Source organism: Oncorhynchus masou, chromosome 3 (assembly GCF_036934945.1).
Source record: "Oncorhynchus masou masou isolate Uvic2021 chromosome 3, UVic_Omas_1.1, whole genome shotgun sequence".
NCBI lineage: Eukaryota > Metazoa > Chordata > Actinopteri > Salmoniformes > Salmonidae > Oncorhynchus > Oncorhynchus masou.
In genome coordinates, this window is record NC_088214.1 from 12,598,606 (window position 1) to 12,623,076 (window position 24,471).

Below are 24,471 nucleotides of genomic sequence, written 5' to 3' on the forward strand. Positions count from 1 at the left end.
GTGTCCAATCAATTGAATTTAACCCAGGTGGACTCCAATCGAGTTGTAGACACATCTCAAGGATAACCAATGGAAACAGAATGCACCTGAGTCTTATAGAAAAGGGTCTGAAAACTTATGTACATGTTTTTATTTTTAATACATTTGTAATAAGTACTGAAAACCTGTTTTCACTTTGTCATTGAGGGGTATTGTGTGTAGATTGAGTAGAGAGAAAATGTAGTAACAAAAGGTGGAAAAAGTGAAGGGATCTGAATATTTTCCGAATGCACTGTACATCTGTTCTGTGGACATACACCAGTAATAACATTACGAACCTGGTCACAAACTCACACCGTCTCAATATAATGCAATTGAGTCAATAACATTGCACGTATTTTGTGGGTATGCCTATACAGACTGACTAGCTGGATGTTTTAAGGATATGTTTTTTTTGCCACAGACTGACTCCCAGACAAACTGACTGGGCAGCTATGACATCATCATTAGTGGACCTCGTCCCTCCGCAGAATCAGGGACTGTGTCCATTAATATCTAGAGTTACAAAACACTTCCTAAATAATTCACCACAGAGACACGGGCCAGTCACCAAGCTTATTTAACAGCCACGTAGCACCAGGATGACATCATCACGGCTGCCCATTTAAAAACAACAACACACGTGGCGGGTGGCACAACAGCCACCAGGACATGCCCTCACCCTCACACACAATCACTTCCTCTCACACGTCCTCTGATAAGAAAAGGTGGCATACTTACGTGTACACTGCGTGCTTGTGTATGTACGGTATGTATGTGTGGAGGTGTAACTTCTTGGAGAAGCTTGCGCCGGCACCCATGAAAGAGAGGGTTGCTTTGGGTCACATCCCTCTTTCAGAGTGGAACCTCTGCTTTGGTGAGAAGCTGGCTACATCCCATTTTACCAGAGCAGCAAAGCCACCAAAACAGAAAGGAGGAACATCTACATTTAATAAGCTTAATGGCTTGTGAATGACTCCCATTAGTAAGCTATTCTGATCTGGAATGTGTTTGAACCATGGAATGTTTTTAAAGTGTTTTTGAGGGTGCTGAGAATGATTAGAGAATGAGAGAGTTGGGGAGGAAGAGATGAAGAGAGGAGGAGAGGAGGATTGATGCGTGAATAAAGTGAGTGAGAGTGGTGGGGTTTGGAATAGGAGGCGAAGCTAAAGAGATGGAGAATGGAAAGAAAGAAGTATGTGTTGTAGAAAAACAGGTGTTCATATCACATGGTGTGGAGTCAAACAAAAAGGTTTATTTTTGAAATATACAGTATATATGTATGTGTGTTTGTGTTTGGCATGAATTCAGGGCCCAGAAATCGTCCACTTTGTGACTTTGAGAGAGATTATAAGACTGTTTCCCTGGAGCAGGTGCTTTAGACAGGAATCTGCTAAACAAAGACTTTCCAATATTCTACATGCCACATCCACATGACCTGAATGGCCAACCTGATCACTAGGGCTCAGAGTTGTTCCTGATCACTAGGGCTCAGAGTTGTTCCTGATCACTAGGGCTCAGAGTTGTTCCTGGTCACTAGGGCTCAGAGTTGTTCCTGATCACTAGGGCTCAGAGTTGTTCCTGGTCACTAGGGCTCAGAGTTGTTCCTGGTCACTAGGGTTCAGAGTTGTTCCTGGTCACTAGGGTTCAGAGTTCTCTCTGGTCACTAGGGTTCAGAGTTGTTCCTGGTCACTAGGATTCAGAGTTGTTCCTGGTCACTAGGGTTCAGAGTTGTTCCTGGTCACTAGGGCTCAGAGTTGTTCCTGGTCATTAGGATTCAGAGTTGTTCCTGATCACTAGGGTTCAGAGTTGTTCCTGGTCACTAGGGTTCAGAGTTGTTCCTGATCACTAGGGTTCAGAGTTGTTCCTGGTCACTAGGGCTCAGAGTTGTTCCTGATCACTAGGGTTCAGAGTTGTTCCTGGTCACTAGGGCTCAGAGTTGTTCCTGGTCACTAGGGCTCAGAGTTGTTCCTGGTCACTAGGGTTCAGAGTTGTTCCTGGTCACTAGGATTCAGAGTTGTTCCTGGTCACTAGGGTTCAGAGTTTTCTCTGGTCACTAGGGTTCAGAGTTGTTCCTGGTCACTAGGGTTCAGAGTTGTTCCTGATCACTAGGGTTCAGAGTTGTTCCTGGTCACTAGGGCTCAGAGTTGTTCCTGGTCACTAGGGTTCAGAGTTGTTCCTGGTCACTAGGGTTCAGAGTTGTTCCTGGTCACTAGGGTTCAGAGTTGTTCCTGGTCACTAGGGCTCAGAGTTTTCTCTGGTCACTAGGGTTCAGAGTTGTTCCTGGTCACTAGGGCTCAGAGTTTTCTCTGGTCACTAGGGTTCAGAGTTGTTCCTGGTCACATGGTTAGGAAGTGCACAGGGTCTTCTTAGTTATAGGTCAGGGGAATTCAAACCTTACCCTATGAGATCTGCTCTACCTGATAATTAATTACACCCACCTGGTGTCTCAGGTCGAAATCAGTCCCTGATTAGAGGGGAACAATGAAAACAAGCAGTGACACTGTCTTCCAGGTCTAGAGTTGATTTAGAGGTTTATAGGTTTTATCCAGATTTCTGTTGTATAGAATGTTATTTTAGCAGACTGAATCATAATTTACTGTAACATCCAGGCTGAATCATTTCAAATAATGTCCAAGCTGTATCATTTGCTGTAACATCCAGACTGAATCCTTTACTATAATATTCAGGATGAATAATTTACTGTAACATCCAGACTGAATAATTTACTGTAACATCCAGACTGAATCCTTTACTATAATATTCAGGCTGAATAATTTACTGTAACATCCAGACTGAATCATTTACTGTAACATCCAGACTGAATCATTTACTGTAACATCCAGGCTGAATCATTTACTGTAACATCCAGACTGAATAATTTACTGTAACATCCAGACTGAATCATTTACTGTAAGATCCAGACTGAATCATTTACTGTAAGATCCAGACTGAATCATTTACTGTAACATCCAGGCTGAATCATTTACTGTAACATCCAGGCTGAATCATTTACTGTAACATCCAGACTGAATAATTTACTGTAACATCCAGACTGAATAATTTACTGTAACATCCGGGCTTTATCATCCCTCACAGACTGGTCTTCAGTCTGCTTCATTACAGTACATTATGAATCCACACGATGGAGACAATGAGTTAATATAATGAGGCTACAAAGATTGGATCATTAAATTAGAGAGGAGAGCTCACCTGTTCAAACTCTCTCAGAGTGTGAGGTTGGAGAGAAGGTGAGTTGTCAGTTTCATCACTACATACATCTGAAGGGAGAGAACATACAAATCTTGTAAACTTTTTTTATTTCATGGTAATTACGTTAATAATTACATAGTGACATAAAGTGTTATTACAGAGCAGTGTGATGGCCCTGAATGAATTCTGAACCGTCTCAGTATATCAATTCAATTCAAGTCAAGGGCTTTATTGGCATCGGAAACATATGTTAACATTGTCAAAGCAAGTGAGGTAGATAATAAACAAAAGTGAAATATACAATAAAAATGAAGAGTAAACATTACACTAACAGAAGTTCCAAAAGAATAAAGACATTTGAAATGTCATATTGTGTTTCCTCCCAGCACTGCCCTGCCATTTGATATTCCATGAAGTAGCCCGCAGCCCGAAGTAGCCCGCAGCAGGTGAGCAATTTGGTGACGGTGGTGCGAGTGAGAAAGTTTCAAACCCTCAGATGTAAAGCTCCATTTGCTTTGTTTTGTTATATGAAGTGTGCATCACTTACTCACTACTTTACCCTGCAATGAGGTCAAAGCTTTTGGACAATCAGGAAGTCAAATCTTTTGGACTATTAGGAAGTCCAAATAAAATGGCCTTACCTGTCATGTGACCTGTGCTCCTGGCTGAGGACTCCTCTTTCACAGCACTGTCCCTAAAACCCAAAGAGGGACACGGTGAGTATGTACACACACACACACACACACACACACACACACACACACACACACACACACACACACACACACACACACACACACACACACACACACACACACACACACACACACACACACACACACACACACACACACAGAGAAAGATATTTGAGTCTCTCTGTGGTCAATATTGCCTTACAAATATAGCGGGACCATTTTGGGCATCACACTGTACCTGATACATTCTCAAACGACACATAGGAATATCCACAGGCACAAAAGGTCCCTGTTTATTTTAGCAGTACCCCATTAACACCTCTATGGGAGAGGGGGAGATATTCAGGGTGAGGAAGGGTAAAGGAAGATAGAGGTCAGGGCGGCAGCCACATGGGGTTAGAGTTTAACCCAATCATGAGATTTCACAACTCTCTGCTACATCCAGCTACTCCCCCAAAACTAACATCACACAGCTGCTGCTTTTCAGTGTTACCCTCCCCTTCATTGAACCTTTATTTAACAAGTCAGTTAAGAACACGTTCTTATTTACAATGACGGCCTACCCCGGCCAAACCCAGACGACGCTGGGCCAATTGTGCGCCGCTCTATGGGAATCCCAATCACAGCCAGTTGTGATGCAGCCTGGAATCAAACCAGAGTCTGTAGTGACACCTCTAGCACCGAGATGCAGTGCCTCAGAACGCTGTGCTACTCGGGAGCAGAAAACTATAACAATGCACAAAAAAAGTTTGACAGACCCACTGTGCTAAAAATGGACCAGCCCACCTGCCATTTGCCCAAAATGCCAGATGGCCAGACCACCCCTGCACACACACACACACAGTGGGGAGTGATATCAGTGGCTGTAAACCTCAATAAAGATAAGAGTGTGAACTAATTAAAGACAAAAGACACACACACACACACACACAGAGAACCCCCACTGGGTTTCTGATAAAGCTGTTAACTTCTAAATGAGGGATAGCCTTCCTTATTACCTAAAGCCAAGAGGGACTCACCCTCACGGAGGAAAGGAAAACCAGCTTTGTAGCAGTACACTAGTATTTCTGCAATTAATACCGTAACATTGCATTGTTGACTTACCTAACAGGCAGTACAATAACAAGTTAACTAAAGTAGAAATAACTGCCACACATGCCACAGTTCTACGATTACATAGGCCTCCATCAGTTGCTGGTTCAGAAAATAACCTTGTTGTTTGGACAGCTGAGCTGCTGATTGCAGACTGGTGAGACGGTAGTCCACTGGCCCTACTGGTGGGACATAAACAAAACAGTCTGGCCCTTTTCAGACCCAGGACCAGCCCTAGCATTTCAGGGGCCCTAAGCAATATTTGTTTGGGGGCCCCCACACCTTGAGGGTAAATTATTTTAGTTGACAATGGAGGGAAATGTTTTTGTTTTAAAGTGAATTTCCTGCAATTCTACACATTATGCCATGGGGAGTAGAGAACATATTGCAGTTTTAAAGCAAACTTTCTGCAATTCTACACATTATGCCATGGGGAGTAGAGAACATATTGCAGTTTTAAAGCAAACTTTCTGCAATTCTACACATTATGCCATGGGGAGTAGAGAACAAATTGCAGTTTTAAAGCAAACTTTCTGCAATTCTACACATTATGCCATGGGGAGTAGAGAACATATTGCAGTTTTAAAGCAAACTTTCTGCAATTCTACACATTATGCCATGGGGAGTAGAGAACAAATTGCGGTTTTAAAGCAAACTTTCTGAAATTCTACACATTATGCCATGGGGTGGAGAGAAGTTTAGCAATTTTATAACACATTTCATGCAATTATACTAATTTTGCATCGGGCAGAGACATTTTTTGCAGTTTTACAGCTAATTTCCTGCAATTCTACCAATTTTGCCAAGACGTATGCCATGTTAATGATATCTGAGTGAGAGTTACTACCTAAATCAACGGGGGCCCCCTGGAGGTCATGGTCCCTGGGCATATGCCATTCGTGCCCGGTCGGTATTTGTCCATGATTAATACAAGTTTAGATAGCTGGCTAAACTAAGATTAATACAAGTTTAGCTAGCTGGCTAAACTAAGATTAATACAAGTTTAGCTAGCTGGCTAAACTAAGATTAATACAAGTTTAGCTAGCTGGCTAAACTAAGATTAATACAAGTTTAGCTAGCTGGCTAAACTAATTTACCAATCTAAAAATGTTTAGTTGACATGGCTAATCAGTGATTGACATAACAAGAGAAAAAACACCCATGCACAACCAAATTTCGAAATTGAACCTTGTATATTCTACTATTAGGAGGGGGTCCCTAAGTGACTACATGAGAGACCCAAATTACTGTTAGCATAGGGGTTACAAATTCTAAATTAATTTTAAATAATCAAACCGCCCACTTTGATTCTTCCATGACTCGCCAAATGAGGAACAACTGTGATGTTCAGGGCAGTGTGCATGTGCTCTAAATAACAGGACAATTAAGCTCCGGTACATCACAGGAGCCATGCCACTGTTTCTTCCACACCTCCTTGAAGGTAACATACGGGCCGAACTGGCTCAGTAGTTGCCACTGATTGTGTCTCTCTCGTCTTGTGAATTTATTGGGCTGCCTATCATCAAGAACCTCAGTTCCAAATTGGCAGAAACTATAAAAAGGATGCTGTAGTATGCAAATGTGACACATTGCTCACATCGGGTTGTCACGTGACTAGCAGGCCGTTCTAACCGCCCTATTGGTAGAGCCATCTGTACAACAGCAAACCATGGATTGATAAGTAAATGTATGGAAACCGCCCAATCCTCTTTAGCTAACCAAATAAACCATAAGATGTAATTAATGACCTAATTGACATAGGCTATAGTTAGAGGACGCCGGAGTTTATGACATGGTGTTCTTATGTATACAAAAGACAATATCAATAGGTATGTGCATTTTATAAGGATGCCAATATATAGGCCAGAAAAGGACATGGCGCAAATCAGCTGTCAACACCTAATAATTAGGCTGAGTATGTGTTAAGGGCAAGGCCTAATTATATGTCAATCGGGCGCATCAATTATTGTGTAGAACACAATTCCAGTAAATATTTTCGATTTCACCTTCAATAATCACAGCAATTGTGAAACCACCACCTCGAAAATGAAACCTTTATTCCAAAACCCAGCCAACAATAATATTAGACTATTCAATCATTCCACTATTCAATCATTCAAGCCCGCATTCTAGAACAATGTGTTTTACCTTTCAGTCCCGCCCCAGGTCTGTCCTGGCGATGAGGTCCAATCCATATATGCCGTCAGTTAAAGGGTCACCTTGCGTGGTCACCCGTTTTTTTTATATCATCCTGCCAAGGCTGCCATCAGTCCATTTAAAGGTTCCGATATAAAGGGAAATTGTCGGTGGTCAGTTTCCCAATCATTACAGCGTTTGGAAGAGGTTGGAGCTCGAGATGATGCGCGTCTTGAAATGTGCCACCGATGCGGTGGGGTATTGTCATACACACCGCCCTCAGCCCCTCCGCTCTCACACACCCTTCCTCCAGCTCAACTACAGTCGCACGGTTGCCTCGAATGTTTCTAAGGGTGATGTTTTAGATAGATTGTCTAAATTCTGAATGATCAGAAAACATATTTTTTTAATGGGTGAATACAGTCTACTATAAGGCCATATTTATGTGATTTTGCACTTTAGCCTAATTTCCAAAAAGGTTTAGACCAAATGTCTTACTTCAAAATTGAAAAGTGAATGTAGCTCTGGTAAGATAGGATACAGAAGATACGGGCATCTCAAACCGTCCAATATGTTTATTATGTAATTTACAGAAATGTGTATTGTGACAATTTTACTGTTTTGTTACTGAAATAATGTGAATGATGTACGTGTGTAATACATAATAGCCAACATGTGTTACTGTGTGCATGAAATGATATTGAGGTACATCGTAATATGTATGGTCACATCCTACAGAATGTAATGCGTGTGGGTGTAGATGAGTTGTAATTTCCCTAAGAGGCACTAGATGCCCCTATAAGCTTTACAATGACTGTTTTACCTTCAACCTATTTTGGGCTACTGTATGGAGTATCACAGTATGAGTCATAATACCCAGAAAACCTAGAGGTTAAACAGGGAAATGGCTACAATTGTTTTTCCACCATTTTATTTTTCCCATAGGGGATTTTAGAAGCACTTGAAATAAGGGCTGTGTTTCGTGTATTCTTACCCTGGCATGGCGTTTTCATAACCGTGTAATTCTCTGTAATTCTCTTCTCTTTCTGACTGGGCTTGGAACTGTGACAATGGGATATGTAGTGATTTTGGCAACACAGACAGATATGTACACAGTATTTGTATTTGTTGATTACATCAGACTTTATTAGTATAATGAGTCATCCAAGAATATCACAAGTTAATTGACATGAGAAAACTCGCACCAATGTCTATAACAGAGATCCCACTCCTCAACACTCTATTGTAACAATGTCTATAACAGAGATCCTACTCCTCCTCCTCAACACTCTATTGTAACAATGTCTATAACAGAGATCCCACTCCTCCTCCTCAACACTCTATTGTAACAATGTCTATAACAGAGATCCCACTCCTCCTCCTCAACACTCTATTGTAACAATGTCTATAACAGAGATCCCACTCCTCCTCCTCAACACTCTATTGTAACAATGTCTATAACAGAGATCCCACTCCTCAACACTCTATTGTAACAATGTCTATAACAGAGATCCTAACTCTATTGTAACAATGTCTATAACTCCTCAACACTCTATTGTAACAATGTCTATAACAGAGATCCTACTCCTCCTCCTCAACACTCTATTGTAACAATGTCTATAACAGAGATCCTCCTCCACCTCATCAACACTCTATTGTAACAATGTCTATAACAGAGATCCCACTCCTCAACACTCTATTGTAACAATGTCTATAACAGAGATCCCACTCCTCCTCCTCAACACTCTATTGTAACAATGTCTATAACAGAGATCCCACTCCTCAACACTCTATGTAACAATGTCTATAACAGAGATCCCACTCCTCCTCCTCAACACTCTATTGTAACAATGTCTATAACAGAGATCCCACTCCTCCTCCTCAACACTCTATTGTAACAATGTCTATAACAGAGATCCCACTCCTCAACACTCTATTGTAACAATGTCTATAACAGAGATCCCACTCCTCCTCCTCAACACTCTATTGTAACATTGATATACAGGGTTGGGGAGGAAGTTACATATAACTGACTTTAAAAAACGTAAAAACTGTAACTGTGATCTCTTACTTTACCTGCAAAAAATATTGTAATCAGATTACAGATACTTTTGAAAAACTAGATGGTTACTTCTAGGATTAGGCTACTTTTAAGTTCAGAAAGGATGTTTGCGGTGAAAAAACACGCAGGTTTAAATTTGTTCTGCCTGAGCAAGTCTGACCACAAGTCAGAGACCACTATGATGACACACCAAATGTGTTTGATGAATATCTGGAAAAGAGCAGTAATGGGCTTTTGTAGGTTATAGTCCAAGTGTTGTCTTCTCTCAGCATCCAAAGATTATACATCCAATGTGAATAGACACGTGGAGGTAACTGACAGCAGTGGTGTAGCCTACAGGCGATACGGTTATCATTAACATCTGCGTAGCACAATGATTTAATCACACTGTTTCTCAGTGCAGTGCTTTCTCAGTGCAGTGCTTTTGGAAAGTATTCAGACCCCTTCACTTTTCCCATATTTTGTTACATCACAGCCTTATTCTAAAATTGATTAAATACCACATAATGACAAAGCACAAACAGGTTTTTAGAAATGTTTGCTAATTTATTAAAAATTAAAAATTGAAATACCTTATTTTCATAAATATACAGACCCTTTGCTATGACCTTTGAAATTGAGCTCAGGTGCATCCTGTTTCCATTGATCATCCTTGAGATGTTTCTACAACTTGATTGGAGTCTGAATGCCAAGTGTCACGTCTGGAGGAAACCAGGCACCGCTCATCACCTGGCCAATACCATCTTTACGGTGAAGCATGGTTGTTACACCCTGATCTGTTTCACCTGTCTTTGTGCTTGTCTCTACTTCCTTCCAGGTGTCACCCATCTTCCCATCTTCCCATTCATATCTGTGTTCTCTGATTGTCTGTTGCCAGTTCATCTTATCTTGCCAGGTCTTACCAGTGTTCTTTCCCGCTTTCCTGTTTCTCTATTTCTGTTTCCTAGTTTGTCCCGGTTTTCACCATTCTGCCTGCCCTGACCCAGAGTCTGCCTGCCGTCCCGTACCTGCTTGACTCTGAACAGATTACGAAACTCTGCCTGCCCTGACCCCGAGCCTGCCTGCCATCCTGTACCTGCCTGACTTTGACCTGATCATGAACCTCTGCCTGCTCTCAAGCCTGCCCGTGTTTCTAATAAATCATCTTAGAACTGTACTATCTGCCGACTGTGTCTACATCTGGGTCATATCCTGAGTCGTGATAATGGTGGTGGCAGAATCATGCTGTGGGGATGTTCTCAGCAGCAGGGACTGGGAGACTAATCAGGAATCAGGCGAAAGATGAATGGAGCAAAGTACAGAGAGATCCTTAATGAAAACCTGCTCCAGAATGCTTAGGACCTCAGACTGGGGAGAAGGTCCACCTTCCAACAGGACAGCGACCATAAGTACACAGCAAAGACAATGCAGGAATGGCTTCAGGACAAGTCTCTGAATTGAGTAACCCAGCCAGAGCCCGGACTTGAACCCGATCTAACATACCTGGAGAGACCAGAAAATAGCTGTTCAGCGACGCTCCCCATCCAACCTGACAGAGCTTGAGAGGTTCTGCAGAGAATAATGGGAGAAACACCCCTAATACAGGTGTGCCAAGCTTGTAGCGTCATACCCAAGAAGCCTCATGGCTGTAATCGCTGCCAAAGGTGCTTCAACAAAGTACTGAGTATTGGGTCTGAATACTTAAGTCAATGTGATATTTCAGTTTTGAATTGTTTATACATTTGCAAAAAATGTCTAAAAACCTGCTTTTGCTTTTTCATTATGGGTTATTGTGAGTAGACTGATGAGGGGGGAAAACGATTTAATCAATTTTAGAACAAGGCTGTAACATAACAAAATGGGAAAAAGTGAAAGGGTCTGAATACTTTCCAAATGCATTGTATGTAACTTTTTGGGGCAACCCGACCAAATTCACATAGAAATGTGTGTTATAGATCTGCCACTTTCATTGAAAACAAGTAAAAGAAGTGGTATATCTGTTCCATGTGCACTATCACTATGCTTCCTGTTCTTAGGTTTTGTTTTTGCGTCTTTTACTTTGGGTTTTGTACACCAGTTTCAAACAGCTGAAAATACAATATTTTTGCTTTTCACAACGGTTTAGATGGTACAATGATTCTCTACACTATACATGCTTGTTTTGTCAACTGAAATTAAGCAAAATATTCCAATTTTTGCTACAAGGAAATGGTGGAGCGATTTCTGCATAGTGTATCTTTAAAAATGTGCTCTAGCAACAGCTGCATAGTGTGGATCCTAGTCTATGGAAAAAAGTTAGACGGAGTTCCTCCCTTCTAAACTCCATGGTATTGTGCGCCACATACTAAATTGAGTTTAAATTAAGAAGACCTCGAATGGGGCTTTTATTGCTCAATGTACTTTGTGCTGATAAAAATAAATCCCCTTAAACCACTCAAGTGTTGCTTTAGCAGTATGCTTAGGGTCATTGTCCTGCTGGAATTTTGGTGGGCGGCCCTCTCTTGGCACCATAACAAACCTGTCAAGAGAGGGCCACCCACCAAAATTCACAGATCAGGCAAGGAGGGCATTTATCAGAGAAGCAACAAAAAGACCAAAGATAACCCTGAAGGAGCTGCAACGCTCTACAGCAGAGATTGGAGTATCTGTCCATAGGACCAGTTTAAGCTGTACACTCCTCAGAGCTGGGCTTTATGGAAGAGTGGCCAGAAAAAAAACAATTTCTTGTTCCCAAAAAGGCATGTGGGAGAAGCTACTCTGGTCAGATGAGACTAAAATGTAGCTTTTTGGCCATCAAGAAAAATGTTATGTCTGGCGCAAACCCAACACCTCTCATCACCCCTAGAACACCAGCCACAGTGAACACCACAGTGAAGCATGGTGGTGGCAGCATCATGCTGTGGGGATGTTTTTCAACCTGTTTCTGTCTTCCAGAGATTTAAGACTGGGACGGAGGTTCACCTTCCAGCAGGACAATGACCCTAAGCATACTGCTAAAGCAACACTCGAGTGGTTTAAGGGGAAACATTTAAATGTCTTGGAATGGCCTAGTCAAAGCCCAAACCTCAATCCAATTGAGAATCTGTGGTATGACTTAAAGATTGCTGTACACCAGCGCAACCCATCCAGCTTGAAGGAGCTGGAGCAGTTTTGCCTTGAAAATGGGCAAAAGTCCCAGTGGCTAGATGTGCCAAGCATACAGAGACATTCCCCAAGAGACTTGCAGCTGTAATTGCTGCAAAAGGTTGCTCTATAAAGTATTGACTTTGGGGAGGTGAATAGTTATGCATGCTCAAGTTCTGTTTTTTGTCTTATTTCTTGTTTGCTTCACAAAAAACTAAATTGCATCTTCAAAGTGGTAGGCATGTTGTGTATATCAAATGACACAAACTCCCCAAAATCTATTTTAATTCCAGGTTATAAAGGCAAGATCGTAAAGATCGGACCAAGGCACCGCGTGAGTAGAGTTCCACATAATTTTAATAAATCGAAATTCACTGAACAAAACGAACAAACGAAACGTGAAGCTATACAACTAGTTCTGAAAGGCAACTAAACATAGACAAAATCCCACCAAACACAAAGGGGAAATGGCTGCCTTAATATGATCCCCAATCAGAGACAACGATAAACAGCTGTCTCGGGTTGGGGACCATATCAGGCCAACATAGAAATACAAATTCCCCTAGATGACCCACCCAAGTCCCCATCACGCCCCAACCAACACAGATAAAAAAACAGCTTACTATTGTCAGGGCGTGACAATAGGAAAAATGTCAAGGAGGGTGAATACTTCCGCAAGCCACTGTATCTGTGGTTCATCCTGGGTAATCGCAAAGGCTATAAATATTGTTTTGTTTATAAGCTGAGTCAAAAGGAAACGTGATAGTAATTTTTAGATGCTTAGAGACACAGCTAAAAACCAAGTTGAACACCTCTGTTCAAGGTCTTCTGCCTAAGCTTGTTCCCCCATGTTTATTCTGGTTCCTCTTTAGTATTTACATTTCTAGGACCACTCCTGTGTAGTTTCCACTTCTGTCTGGATTGAGGTGCTTTTCGTTAAGGCCACGCAGGTTCCGGTATGGGGTGGGCTTAGCTCATTAAGGTTACCATCAGAGATGACCCAGATGGCTGGGGAACATTGGTTCATCACCATGACCTGCAACTTGATGCTCTCTACCCTGCTCATTCCTCCAGCTTTGGCGTGGTGTCTGGAACCCAGTCAGCCATGAAACTATCCTTGGCCACAAACAGGTTCACCTTCACAAACAGGATGTATGGAGGGGGAGAGGGGGAGGGAGGGAGAAAGAGGGAAGGGAGGGGAGTGAGAGCCACATGCCAGGTGTTAAAACATTGACAGGTGTTTCAGGTAAGCACAGTGAGGTAGGAAGTGATGGGTGTCGCAGGTAAGCACAGCGAGATAGGAAGTGATGGGTGTCGCAGGTAAACAGGAGGTAAACACAGCGAGGTAGGAGGTAAACACAGTGAGGTGGATCAGGGGAGGTGATGGGTGTTGCAGGTAAACAGGTAAGAATGGGTGTTGCAGCGTGAGGTAGGAAGTGATGGGTGGATCAGGGGAGGTGATGGGTGTTGCAGGTAAACACAGCACAGCGAGATAGGAAGTGATGGGTGTCGGTAAACAGGTAAAGGTGATGGGTGTTGCAGGTAAACAGTGAGGTGGATCAGGGGAGGTAGGAAGTGATGGGTGTCGCAGGTAAGAAAAGCGAGGTAGGAAGTGATGGGTGTCGTAGGTATGCACACTGAGGTGGATCAGGGGAGGTGAGGTAGTAGCTTGTCCAGTAATTGAATAGATGGACAGGTGTAACAATATGGACAGGTATATTTGCTCTCAGACAGTTTTGTTATAACATGATAATTACATACATGCCAGGTTGTGCCTCAGGTCTATGTCATAACATGATAATAACATGCCTGCAAGATGTAATAAGTCGATAGCGTACCTGCCAGGTCGTGGATGAGATCTGTAAAGGGGAATGGAAACACGTCAGCAAACTAACTGTAAATCACCTTATTGGCATTGTTGCGTCACTGGCAGGAGAGAACATTTTGGAACTCACAAAAATAGCTGAATTTACCAAGAGTAACTCTGAGTCTGAGAAAGAGTTTATAACAGAGGATGAAATAACGTTAGTTAAGGGGGCCAGTAAACTACTGAAGCCATTCATGTTTGAGCTGATCGTTGCCCCAGATCAAATAGTTTGTTCTCGTAGCAGTAACACAGAAATGCCGCCTGAAACACCTCATCTAGTGGGTTGACGTAGCCGAAAACAAACTGCTGTGAGTGGGGATGCTGCCAGATAATGGTTAGAGTATGAGTGTGTGTTGTAGAGAGATGGTGGCGATACATCACAAAATCCCAGCGGACGGTGGCTGTATCACATTCAGTCAGAGTTCCTGTCAGTCTGCCTGGATGCCAATGTATTGTTTCTTCTTCTATGATGAGATTTAATGGAGGTTGGTATCCAATAAATGCTGCATTACCGCCACCTACTAGACTGGAGTATTACTCCCTTATACTTTGCATTAAAAAACATTTTTTTTGCAACAACAAAAATAAATACCCTACCATCTAACACTACAGTCACAAAATTGCATCATAAATACTATACTCCACTATTTCAATATATTTAGTCGTACCTCATGCCAACAGCCTGAAAGGATGGGACACCACCACTTAACACACCCTGCAACTCTTCTGATGTCAAGTCTCACACCCAAATACCTCCCTGCAGCTGCCACCACAACCCCTATTTTCTGCGACTTACGTTTCATCCCTGCAGTACAGTTGATAACCATTTCTATAAATGCCAAAAATCCAATCTTACTGAAACATATATAACTTGTTGGTTTATCACTCTGTACTGGTACAGATATACTACTCACACCACTCCTCTCAGGATCCCTCCCCCTTGACCCATCTTCCTCTGCTTTCTTCACTGCCTCAGCATATGACAACGTCTGCACTACTCTAACCCTGGAAACCTCAACCTGCCTCTCTCGCACGGGACATTTGTGAACCCCAACCCTGTGGGCACCCCTACAGGTAACACACACCACGACTTTCCCCAAAGCCTCATGCCCTTCTGCACACCTAGGAACCTCCCTCCTACACACTGCTGCCAAATGCCCAAAAGCTTGACACTCGTAGCAACGCACTGTAGTCTGCACAACAACTCGTAAAGGATAACTGAAACATCCTAACGTCACTATACTTTTCATTCATCTGATGACTGTTAAATCAATCATGTAACAATTAACTCATTAGAAATTTGGGGCACCACGAGAGCAGTTGTTTAAAGAGTCATTCACCGTTTATCTCTGTCGGAAACCATCCCTCCTTAGGAAGATTGTTGGGTTGGCCTTTCAGCAGCATGCTTGTAAGGCTCTGATTGTCCTAAAGGGGTTACCATTTCCCGTCTTCTTACTGTTGTTCACTCTGGAAGATGTTCCTAGGAACCGTGTCGACGGTGATTTGAGATGAGTAACAGGGTGGTTTGAAGAGTTTGCTTTTCTAGATATTTGACTTCGGACAGCTAATCAGCCTATAAGGGTTTTCCTGTGGTGAAGTAGAGGAGGACCAGAACGCAGCGTGGTTATATTGATTCATGTTTAATAAAAACAGATAAACACGAACACTACAAAACAATAAACGGGGAAAACCAAAAACAGCCCTATCTGGTGCAAAACACAGAGACAGGAACAATCACCCACAAACACACAGTGAAACCCAAGCTACCTAAGTATGATTCCATACTAGGCCGAAACATAGAAATACCCCAAAACATAGAAAAACAAACATAGACTGCCCACCCAACTCACGCCCTGACCATACTAAATAAATACAAAACAAAGGAAATAAAGGTCAGAACGTGACACAGCCGTACCGGTGATTGTCTGGAAGGTGAACTTCTCGCCTTTTTCTCATGTTGACAGTCAGAATTTGAACCACTTTATACATGCAGATGCAACCTGGAACCCACCTGAAACCTCAAATGGATCAGCTAAAGACAAGGGTCCACTTTTTCCAAAAACTTCACTCCTGCTGTTGCTGACTCACCATTATCCTGACCCTCTGTGCATCAGGCTCCGAGAACTTCACCAGACCGACCACCTCCGATACGTCACCCTCATTCACTTCCATTTCTCCTCTTGTCTTCAACTCACTCTGCTTACACTTTCTAACATTCTTCTTTAACAAACCATCTCCTTTTTTCCATCCATTTTGAACCGACTCGAGCTCACCTTCTTTCTCCATCTCTTTATTAGACCTCCTCTGCTTCCCTTTCCCCCTCCACTCTCCTCGGTATTCCTAGTATAACTCTCCTTATGATAATACTGCATTTCTCACACGCCATTTAACCGGCTGTCACAATCAGCACAAACTCCTCTGGATGCTGCGCTCAACAATGCATCTCACTTGTAAAGCAGCTGCTTCCTCTTGATGTTCTTCTTTATCAATAGCTACTGTGACACTTTTCCATTTCAAACAAGCGCACTCTCTTTCTCCCAGATTCCTCCATTTCCTTTGGCGATATATTGGAAGTGTCACTGATCCTTATGAAGAACTTCCTTGCAGAAGAGTTACTCAACCAGTCAACAGCCGATATGCCAGTCAAATAATTGCTTGTATTTTGCTTGATTATAAATGGTTTAAAGCTACCCTCAGTAGTGGGTAGGTGCTCAATATATATAAGAAGTAACCTATAACGATGTTTATCACAAGCGCTGTTCAGCGTGATGGTAACGCATCCCCCTTTTTATTAGGCAACCGGAGTTGGAATCGCAGACAGCATCATGATTTATGAAATCTAATTTTAACCAATAATGGGGCGTGCTCATTATAAATACCTTGTGATTTAGTTTTGGTATCAGACTAACTTTTCTTATGAGTTTGTTTGCAGAGCACACAGGCTGGCAGCTTATCACCAGTTCACCCTATGGGCGCAAGGGAGAATTGGACGAGGTGTACAGCGTGTCATCCCTACGTGTCTCTCTTCCATAAGGCAGCATACCCAGAAGCAAGTGGCATCTGCACAGGGTTTGAGTTTGAATAAAAAACAGTTCATTTAGTAGATCTAGCCTGCTGTAAAAACACATTTTTCAAGACATAGGCCTAATGCCTCTGCCTTATGTATCAGTTAGCTTGTCCAATATAACAACAGGTTCGAGCATAACCAGATAAACTTGCTTTGAAGATGTTTTGAACTACTTTCAATGCACACTAACCCCATCTCCCCGTTGCTAGAGTAGTGACTTCAACTAGCTTTGGCTGCCATCTATTGGAAAGGAATGGTCACTACACTGGGCAGCTAGTTGTCAAAGGAGACTTTAATAATATATGCTATTTAGCAGACGCCTTTATACAAAGCGAACCGGCTACATGGTAGTGGAAACAGATCATAGAAACAGGATTACAAAAATACATGTCCATTACAGGGTTAATAAGGTGTTTTTACAATTTACAATGAAAGGATTCACATGAAAGGCTTGTGATTGCAAGCCTTTGCCTCATGCACAACATCTTTAGACAAACAACATTAGCATACGTTAAAGGGGCAATCAGAAGTAGCTACGTCCATTTTTGCACTTATAAATTAATGATATGTAACCATTGATTATTGAAGAATCTAACATATACATTTGGGGAAAGACAGGGCATGACATTGGGGTTGCCTGTGTCAGCAACTAAATATCTGTCTCACAGAAAGAGACATATTTGTAAAACACTTGTTGATATACATGATTGAAAGCAAGACCCTGTAGAGTCTTTGGATGTTACAGTATAGTACATACCAGCAGAACTGGCTGTGTGCGTCTGTCCTTACTACTCAGGCTCTTGGGGTAGCAGATCAGTGACAGTGAGGTGGGTCTTCAGTTTATTAGGTTAAAAACCCTCAGTATCTACAGCAGACCATGTCTTTATCCATATGTCGCATGCTGAAACTTGCGTTGTCTTGGATAAACTTCCAACTGTTATTTGTCTGTCCTGCTTGTGGACGGACCGGTGGAAGGACGCAGGTGAGACCAGCTTAGTGATATCAGATGACCGCCCCAGTTTATCACCTGGGGAAAGAGTGACTCGAAAGTTTGGGCCACCTAGTCATCGACTCATAGCCACCGAGTCATCGACTCATAGCCGCCTAGTCACTCAGCTACTTACAAGTACACAGCACTAGTGTGATGTCAAATTCTGGATTCTAACTCAATATTTAGCATTTAGCAAATGCAGAAGTTACATATCTATCAGCATAAAGATCTATAAATCTATCTCAACTTGTAACAAACTTGTAACAAAACTCATACTCCTAACTTAACCCCTCTCCTGTCTCATGCTAAGTGACTAATAGAATCCTCTACATTTTAATTGGGACTGTCCCTGACCCAACCTTAACACCTGTCAGGCATTAGTAATGGATAAGAGGGATAAGGATAAGTAGATGACACAACATAATCCGAACGGTCAGTTCTTTACTGAAGAAATCCTCAACCAACTTCATAACAGGAATGTAAAAGTATGTTTATTTCAAAAACACATTACAGTAACACAAGTTATTACGTAATGGGAAAACACTGTTGCTAACACATAAACCTGGAACCTGTGTGTGTGTATATAAGTGTGTGTGTGTGTGTGTGTGTGTGTGTGTGTGTGTGTGTGTGTGTGTGTGCGTGCGTGTGTGTGCGCATGCGTGCACGTGTGTGCGCGTGTGTGTGTGCGTGTGTGTGTGTGTGTGTCTATACATGAAGTAATATAGCTGCTATACATCACATCCAAGAGCTCTATAATTTTTTTACCCATTTCTCATGTCAATGAGTATAAATATGGCCCACTTTTCTATCAGCATCAATTCAAGAACATACTCATGTATTCATACATGTATCACAGTTATATTTCATAGAAGCTACATGTGTTGTACCTCGGTGGTTATGTAGCTCAAGCATCTATCTCTATGTCATTTGCAACAAACAGAGGAGTTGTTATGGGGTAAAAATGAAGGATGGACTTCATTACTGAACCTGGCATCTAGGTCTAAAAACACTGCCCTATTCCAGATTGAACTCTTCTGCCTAGATCTTAATGTATTGGTTAGTTACAAGCAGATGATTTCACCAACTTGCCCTCTCATAGGCCAGATTCAATTTCAGCCACATGGCTGGTATCTTAAAATCCTCTCAGATATAAACACGTTCCATAGGGCTAGAGATGAGGGGGTGATTTCGTATTGGCATAAGAAATGAGGTTACAGAACTCCGAAGGAGGTGACATGAGGGGTCAAAGGGCGCTGAAAGGTCACATTCTGATTGGACATAATCCTCTCGCTTGGCAAAGCTGTGATAATGCTGCAAAGTGGCAGGGCAGGCGGGTGGTAGTTCCCTGCCACGTGGTAGAACCCTGGCAGCAACCCAACCTCGTTCTCCTCCATCCACTCTTTCTTAATCCTTCCATCATATAGGATCCCTCGCTCCTCCTCTTCTTCTTCCATACCGCCCTCAGCATCCACATCAGAGAGTTTTGGGCCAAGAACCCAATCTGTGTATGAGAGAGAGAGAGAGAGAGAGAGAGAGAGAGAGAGAGAGAGAGAGAGGAGAGAGAGAGAGAGAGAGAGAGAGAGAGAGAGAGAGAGAGAGAGAGAGAGAGAGGGGTGCAGAGAGGGGATAAGAATAGGTTATTTTACATCATAAACTTGGTGGGTCTAGTTCTGAATGCTGAATGTCTGAAAGCCGCTGTATATGAGACCATATACCACAGTTCTAATTACCTTGGTAAACAGTTTATAATAGCAATAAGTCACCACTGGGTTTTGGCCAGTATACCATACGTCCCTTATTGCTTAAATATAGCATTTTGTGCACTTACAGTGCCTTGCGAAAGTATTCGGCCCCCTTGAACTTTGCGACCTTTTGCCACATTTCAGGCTTCAAACATAAAGATATAAAACTGTATTTTTTTGTGAAGAATCAACAACAAGTGGGAGACAATCATGAAGTGGAACGACATTTATTGGATATTTCAAACTTTTTTAACAAATCAAAAACTGAAAAATTGGGCGTGCAAGATTATTCAGTCCCTTTACTTTCAGTGCAGCAAACTCTCTCCAGAAGTTCAGTGAGGATCTCTGAATGATCCAATGTTGACCTAAATGACTAATGATGATAAATACAATCCACCTGTGTGTAATCAAGTCTCCGTATAAATACACCTGCACTGTGATAGTCTCAGAGGTCCGTTAAAAGCGCAGAGAGCATCATGAAGAACAAGGAACACACCAGGCAGGTCCGAGATACTGTTGTGAAGAAGTTTAAAGCCGGATTTGGATACAAAAAGATTTCCCAAGCTTTAAACATCCCAAGCGATAATATTGAAATGGAAGGAGTATCAGACCACTGCAAATCTACCAAGACCTGGCCGTCCCTCTAAACTTTCAGCTCATACAAGGAGAAGACTGATCAGAGATGCAGCCAAGAGGCCCATGATCACTCTGGATGAACTGCAGAGATCTACAGCTGAGGTGGGAGACTCTGTCCATAGGACAACAATCAGTCGTATATTGCACAAATCTGGCCTTTATGGAAGAGTGCCAAGAAGAAAGCCATTTCTTAAAGATATCCATAAAAAGTGTTGTTTAAAGTTTGCCACAAGCCACCTGGGAGACACACCAAACATGTGGAAGAAGGTGCTCTGGTCAGATGAAACCAAAATTGAACTTTTTGGCAACAATGCAAAACGTTATGTTTGGCATAAAAGCAACACAGCTCATCACCCTGAACACTGGGACTGAGATTTGTCTTCCAACAAGACAATGATTCAAAGCATAAAGCAAAATCTACAATGGAATGGTTCAAAAATAAACATATCCAGGTGTTAGAATGGCCAAGTCAAAGTCCAGACCTGAATCCAATCGAGAATCTGTGGAAAGAACTGAAAACTGCTGTTCACAAATGCTCTCCATCCAAACTCACTGAGCTTGAGCTGTTTTGCAAGGAGGAATGGGAAAAATGTGCAAAACTGATAGAGACATACCCCAAGCGACTTACAGCTGTAATCGCAGCAAAAGGTGGCGCTACAAATATTAACTTAAGGGAGCTGAATAATTTTGCACGCCCAATTTTTCAGTTTTTGATTTGTTAAAAAAGTTTGAAATATCCAATAAATGTCGTTCCACTTCATGATTGTGTCCCACTTGTTGTTGATTCTTCACAAAAATACAGTTTTATATCTTTATGTTTGAAGCCTGAAATGTGGTAAAAGGTCGCAAAGTTCAAGGGGGCCGAATACTTTCGCAAGGCAGTGTAGGCTATATAATATTTTAGGTGGTTTATGAAATGCCACCAACAGACCAGTACGTTTTCATATTCGCACTCTTGAGCTTGATGACATACTGACAGCCATAGAGATGACCTCAGGGAATACACTGCAGCTTTGTACCCACAACAGGTGCAAAATGGAGGGAAGGTCAGAACACACAAAAAGATTTTCATTGCATAGATGACATCAACAGTCAACATCATGTGGACTCACTGAACCAGTGGCCATCCAAGAAGGGAAAGACAGTCAGATGATCAAACAATGACTCACGTCACATGATAGGGAAATAGGACGATGACACACGGTGACACCAAGTGGTAAAACCTTCAGATGGTAGCAGATAGAAGGAGTCCCAGGTTACCTGCTAGGTCATGCATCAGGTCCTTGATCAGGTGACCCACTATGGCGTAGGTAGCGACTACCACCAACACCACTCCTATAAGTATGTAAACAACATGGCGAGGCAGCTCGATGGCGTCGCGAGAAGGCGGGACGTAGTTTCTGAAATACTCTTTCTCGTCCTCCTCCTGTCCAATCATGGAAGCCTGGAGGAGCTGGCGGGGTTCAAAGTTCAGCTGTGTGAGGTTCCAGGCCACTGCTACCAGTCCTGGGATGTTTTGTGCATGGGTCGGGGGCAGCTGATAGCCCATGGTTTGATTGGTGAAGCACGCTATTGGTATAGTGAGATGCGGTGGGATACACAGTAAATGGATGATGCGCAGACTGCAGACGTTATGTACAAAGCAGATCTGTCTGTATCACCTTGATGAGTCGGTATAGTCTTTGAGGAGGTACAGTCTTGGTTTCTATGAGGTTTCTATGAGTAGATCCACTCTGTGTACCATTGTACTCTGGATGTTTTCAGGGTTAAAGAAGTGTATCAGACGAGTGAGAGAAATAAAGAAATTGTGGTTAAATGTGGTTACTCTACTTTTCATGGAAGAAAATATAATTGTATTTCAATTGACGGGGTGAGGCTCTGGATAGAGGCCTAATGGGTTGGAAAATGAATGAACGAGAACATAGTAGTTCATTTCAAAAGAATGTGCTGTATTTCAAAAGTAACATACAGTATATATCAACCAAAATTCCTTCTGTGGCTAAGTAAGCCTAGCCTGGGTCCCAGATCTGTTCTGTGCTGTCTTTACAACTCCAACGGTCATTATAATGCCTAGCCTGGGTCCCAGATATGTTCTGTGCTGTCTTTACAACTCCTACGGTCATTATAATGCCTAGCCTGGGTCCCAGATCTGTTCTGTGCTGTCTTTACAACTCCTACGGTCATTATAATGCCTAGCCTGGGACCCAGATCTATTCTGGGCTGTCTTGACAACACCTACTGTCATTATAATGGCAATAATTATCATGCACAGTTGACAAGACAGCACAAACTGATCTGGAAGCCAGGCCAAAGTTGGCTTACTTCGGGTCATGGTCTTTTTGAGGAGGATCCTTGGTTTAATAATCTGTCATAACCTTGTAAAGCAGTTGAGTACATGTAGGGCAGGCAGAGTGCTAATAGGATTGAACAGGAATCTGTCATCATGTCCAGAGATATCAGCCCTCCATCTGTGAGGATTAGTGATATGACAGAGGAGATGTACAGTAATGTACCAAAGAGGCTTATAGTCCCTACTGATCCTGATCCTACACACCACACCATACCTTAACTTATTTCTACCACGGACTAGGTTATATTTTTTTTTATACATTTTTTTTTTGTATTTCTTATCAAATGTGAGGTAGAGCAAAGGGAAAGACTGAGAAATAAGACAGTCCATCAGGAACTGGTTATGGTAGGCAAAGTAAACTTTCCAGAAGAGAGCAGTGAAGGATTTGAAGACACAGATGTATTCTGACAATAATAAAGAGCAATTGAATACAAGGAAGTTATCATGAAGGGTTAGGTGATTTCCTGGAAAGTTAAAAGGAAGTTATCATGAAGAGTTAGGTTATTTCCTGGAAAGTTAAAAGGAAGTTATCATGAAGGGTTAGGTTATTTCCTGGAAAGTTAAAAGGAAGTTATCATGAAGGGTTAGGTGATTTCCTGGAAATGTTTGATAAATGGAAAACAAGATCCTGAGTGACTACAATTGAATTTCCCTTTTGAATCAGGGATGTGCCGTTCTTACCTTACAAACTTGATGTGTAGCTTCCCCTCAGCATGTTGTCGCTGAGAGAAAGTCTAGAAAGTTCTCTGTAATCCTGGATGGAAACACTGTTAGGGCCACATCACAACAAACCATGCTGACTTCTCTATTTGCGTGTTTCTCTACTCAGTGTCAACAAGAGTGCTACGTTTCAGGTCAGAGTTTCTGAAGTGGCTCCTATCGGTACGTCGGACTAGCAGGCAGGGTTAAGATTAGAGTTGTTTCCATTGTCAGAACTGAGGGACCTCATCTTCCTTTTGTCTCATGACTCTAGATAGTATCCAGGCCCACCATATGATGGTGATAAGGATGTTGAGGGTGACCTGAATGGCCATGAAGGGACCGATCATCACCATGGTGGCAGAGGAAGGGCGGCCGTAATGGGATGGAAGGAACTCCCAGGAGAGAGAAATGAAGAGGTGGAGCAAAGAGAGATGAAATGATGAGATCAATGCCAGCAAAAGGTGGAATTCTTAAAAGAGAGGGGATGGAGAAATTATGAAATGATCCAGATGTTTTCTCTAGTCGGTCCACTCTGTTTCACCCCCTACGGCTGCCCTGCCGGTAACACTTTGTAACTAGGCCAACACACACAGGAGAAGTAGCAACAAATACTCTGTAACAGGACTGTCCACCTCCACCAGGAAATTTACTGTAGTGCCAACAAGAATGCTATGGTTTCAGAATTCCAGAGTTTTTCTTGTTGACAGCATCCAAATCCACTCTATGATGGTGGTGATGAGGTCGCAGACCACCTCACAAGCAATGAAGGGATGAATGGTGGCGCCATGGTGGCGGTGG

General features: G+C 42.3%; 1 protein-coding gene across 1 annotated transcript in view; it reads right to left on the reverse strand.

The window, feature by feature from the left end:
- Positions 1 to 7,390, reverse strand: part of LOC135518985 (myomegalin-like) — a 119,678-nt gene extending 112,288 nt beyond the window's left edge. Inside the window, 3 exon segments of the mRNA XM_064943989.1 lie at positions 3,232 to 3,299; positions 3,873 to 3,925; positions 7,167 to 7,390. Coding sequence (XP_064800061.1) covers positions 3,232 to 3,299; positions 3,873 to 3,925; positions 7,167 to 7,213 — 168 coding nt within the window. The 5' untranslated portion in view covers positions 7,214 to 7,390.
- Positions 7,391 to 24,471: the final 17,081 nt, after the last annotated feature.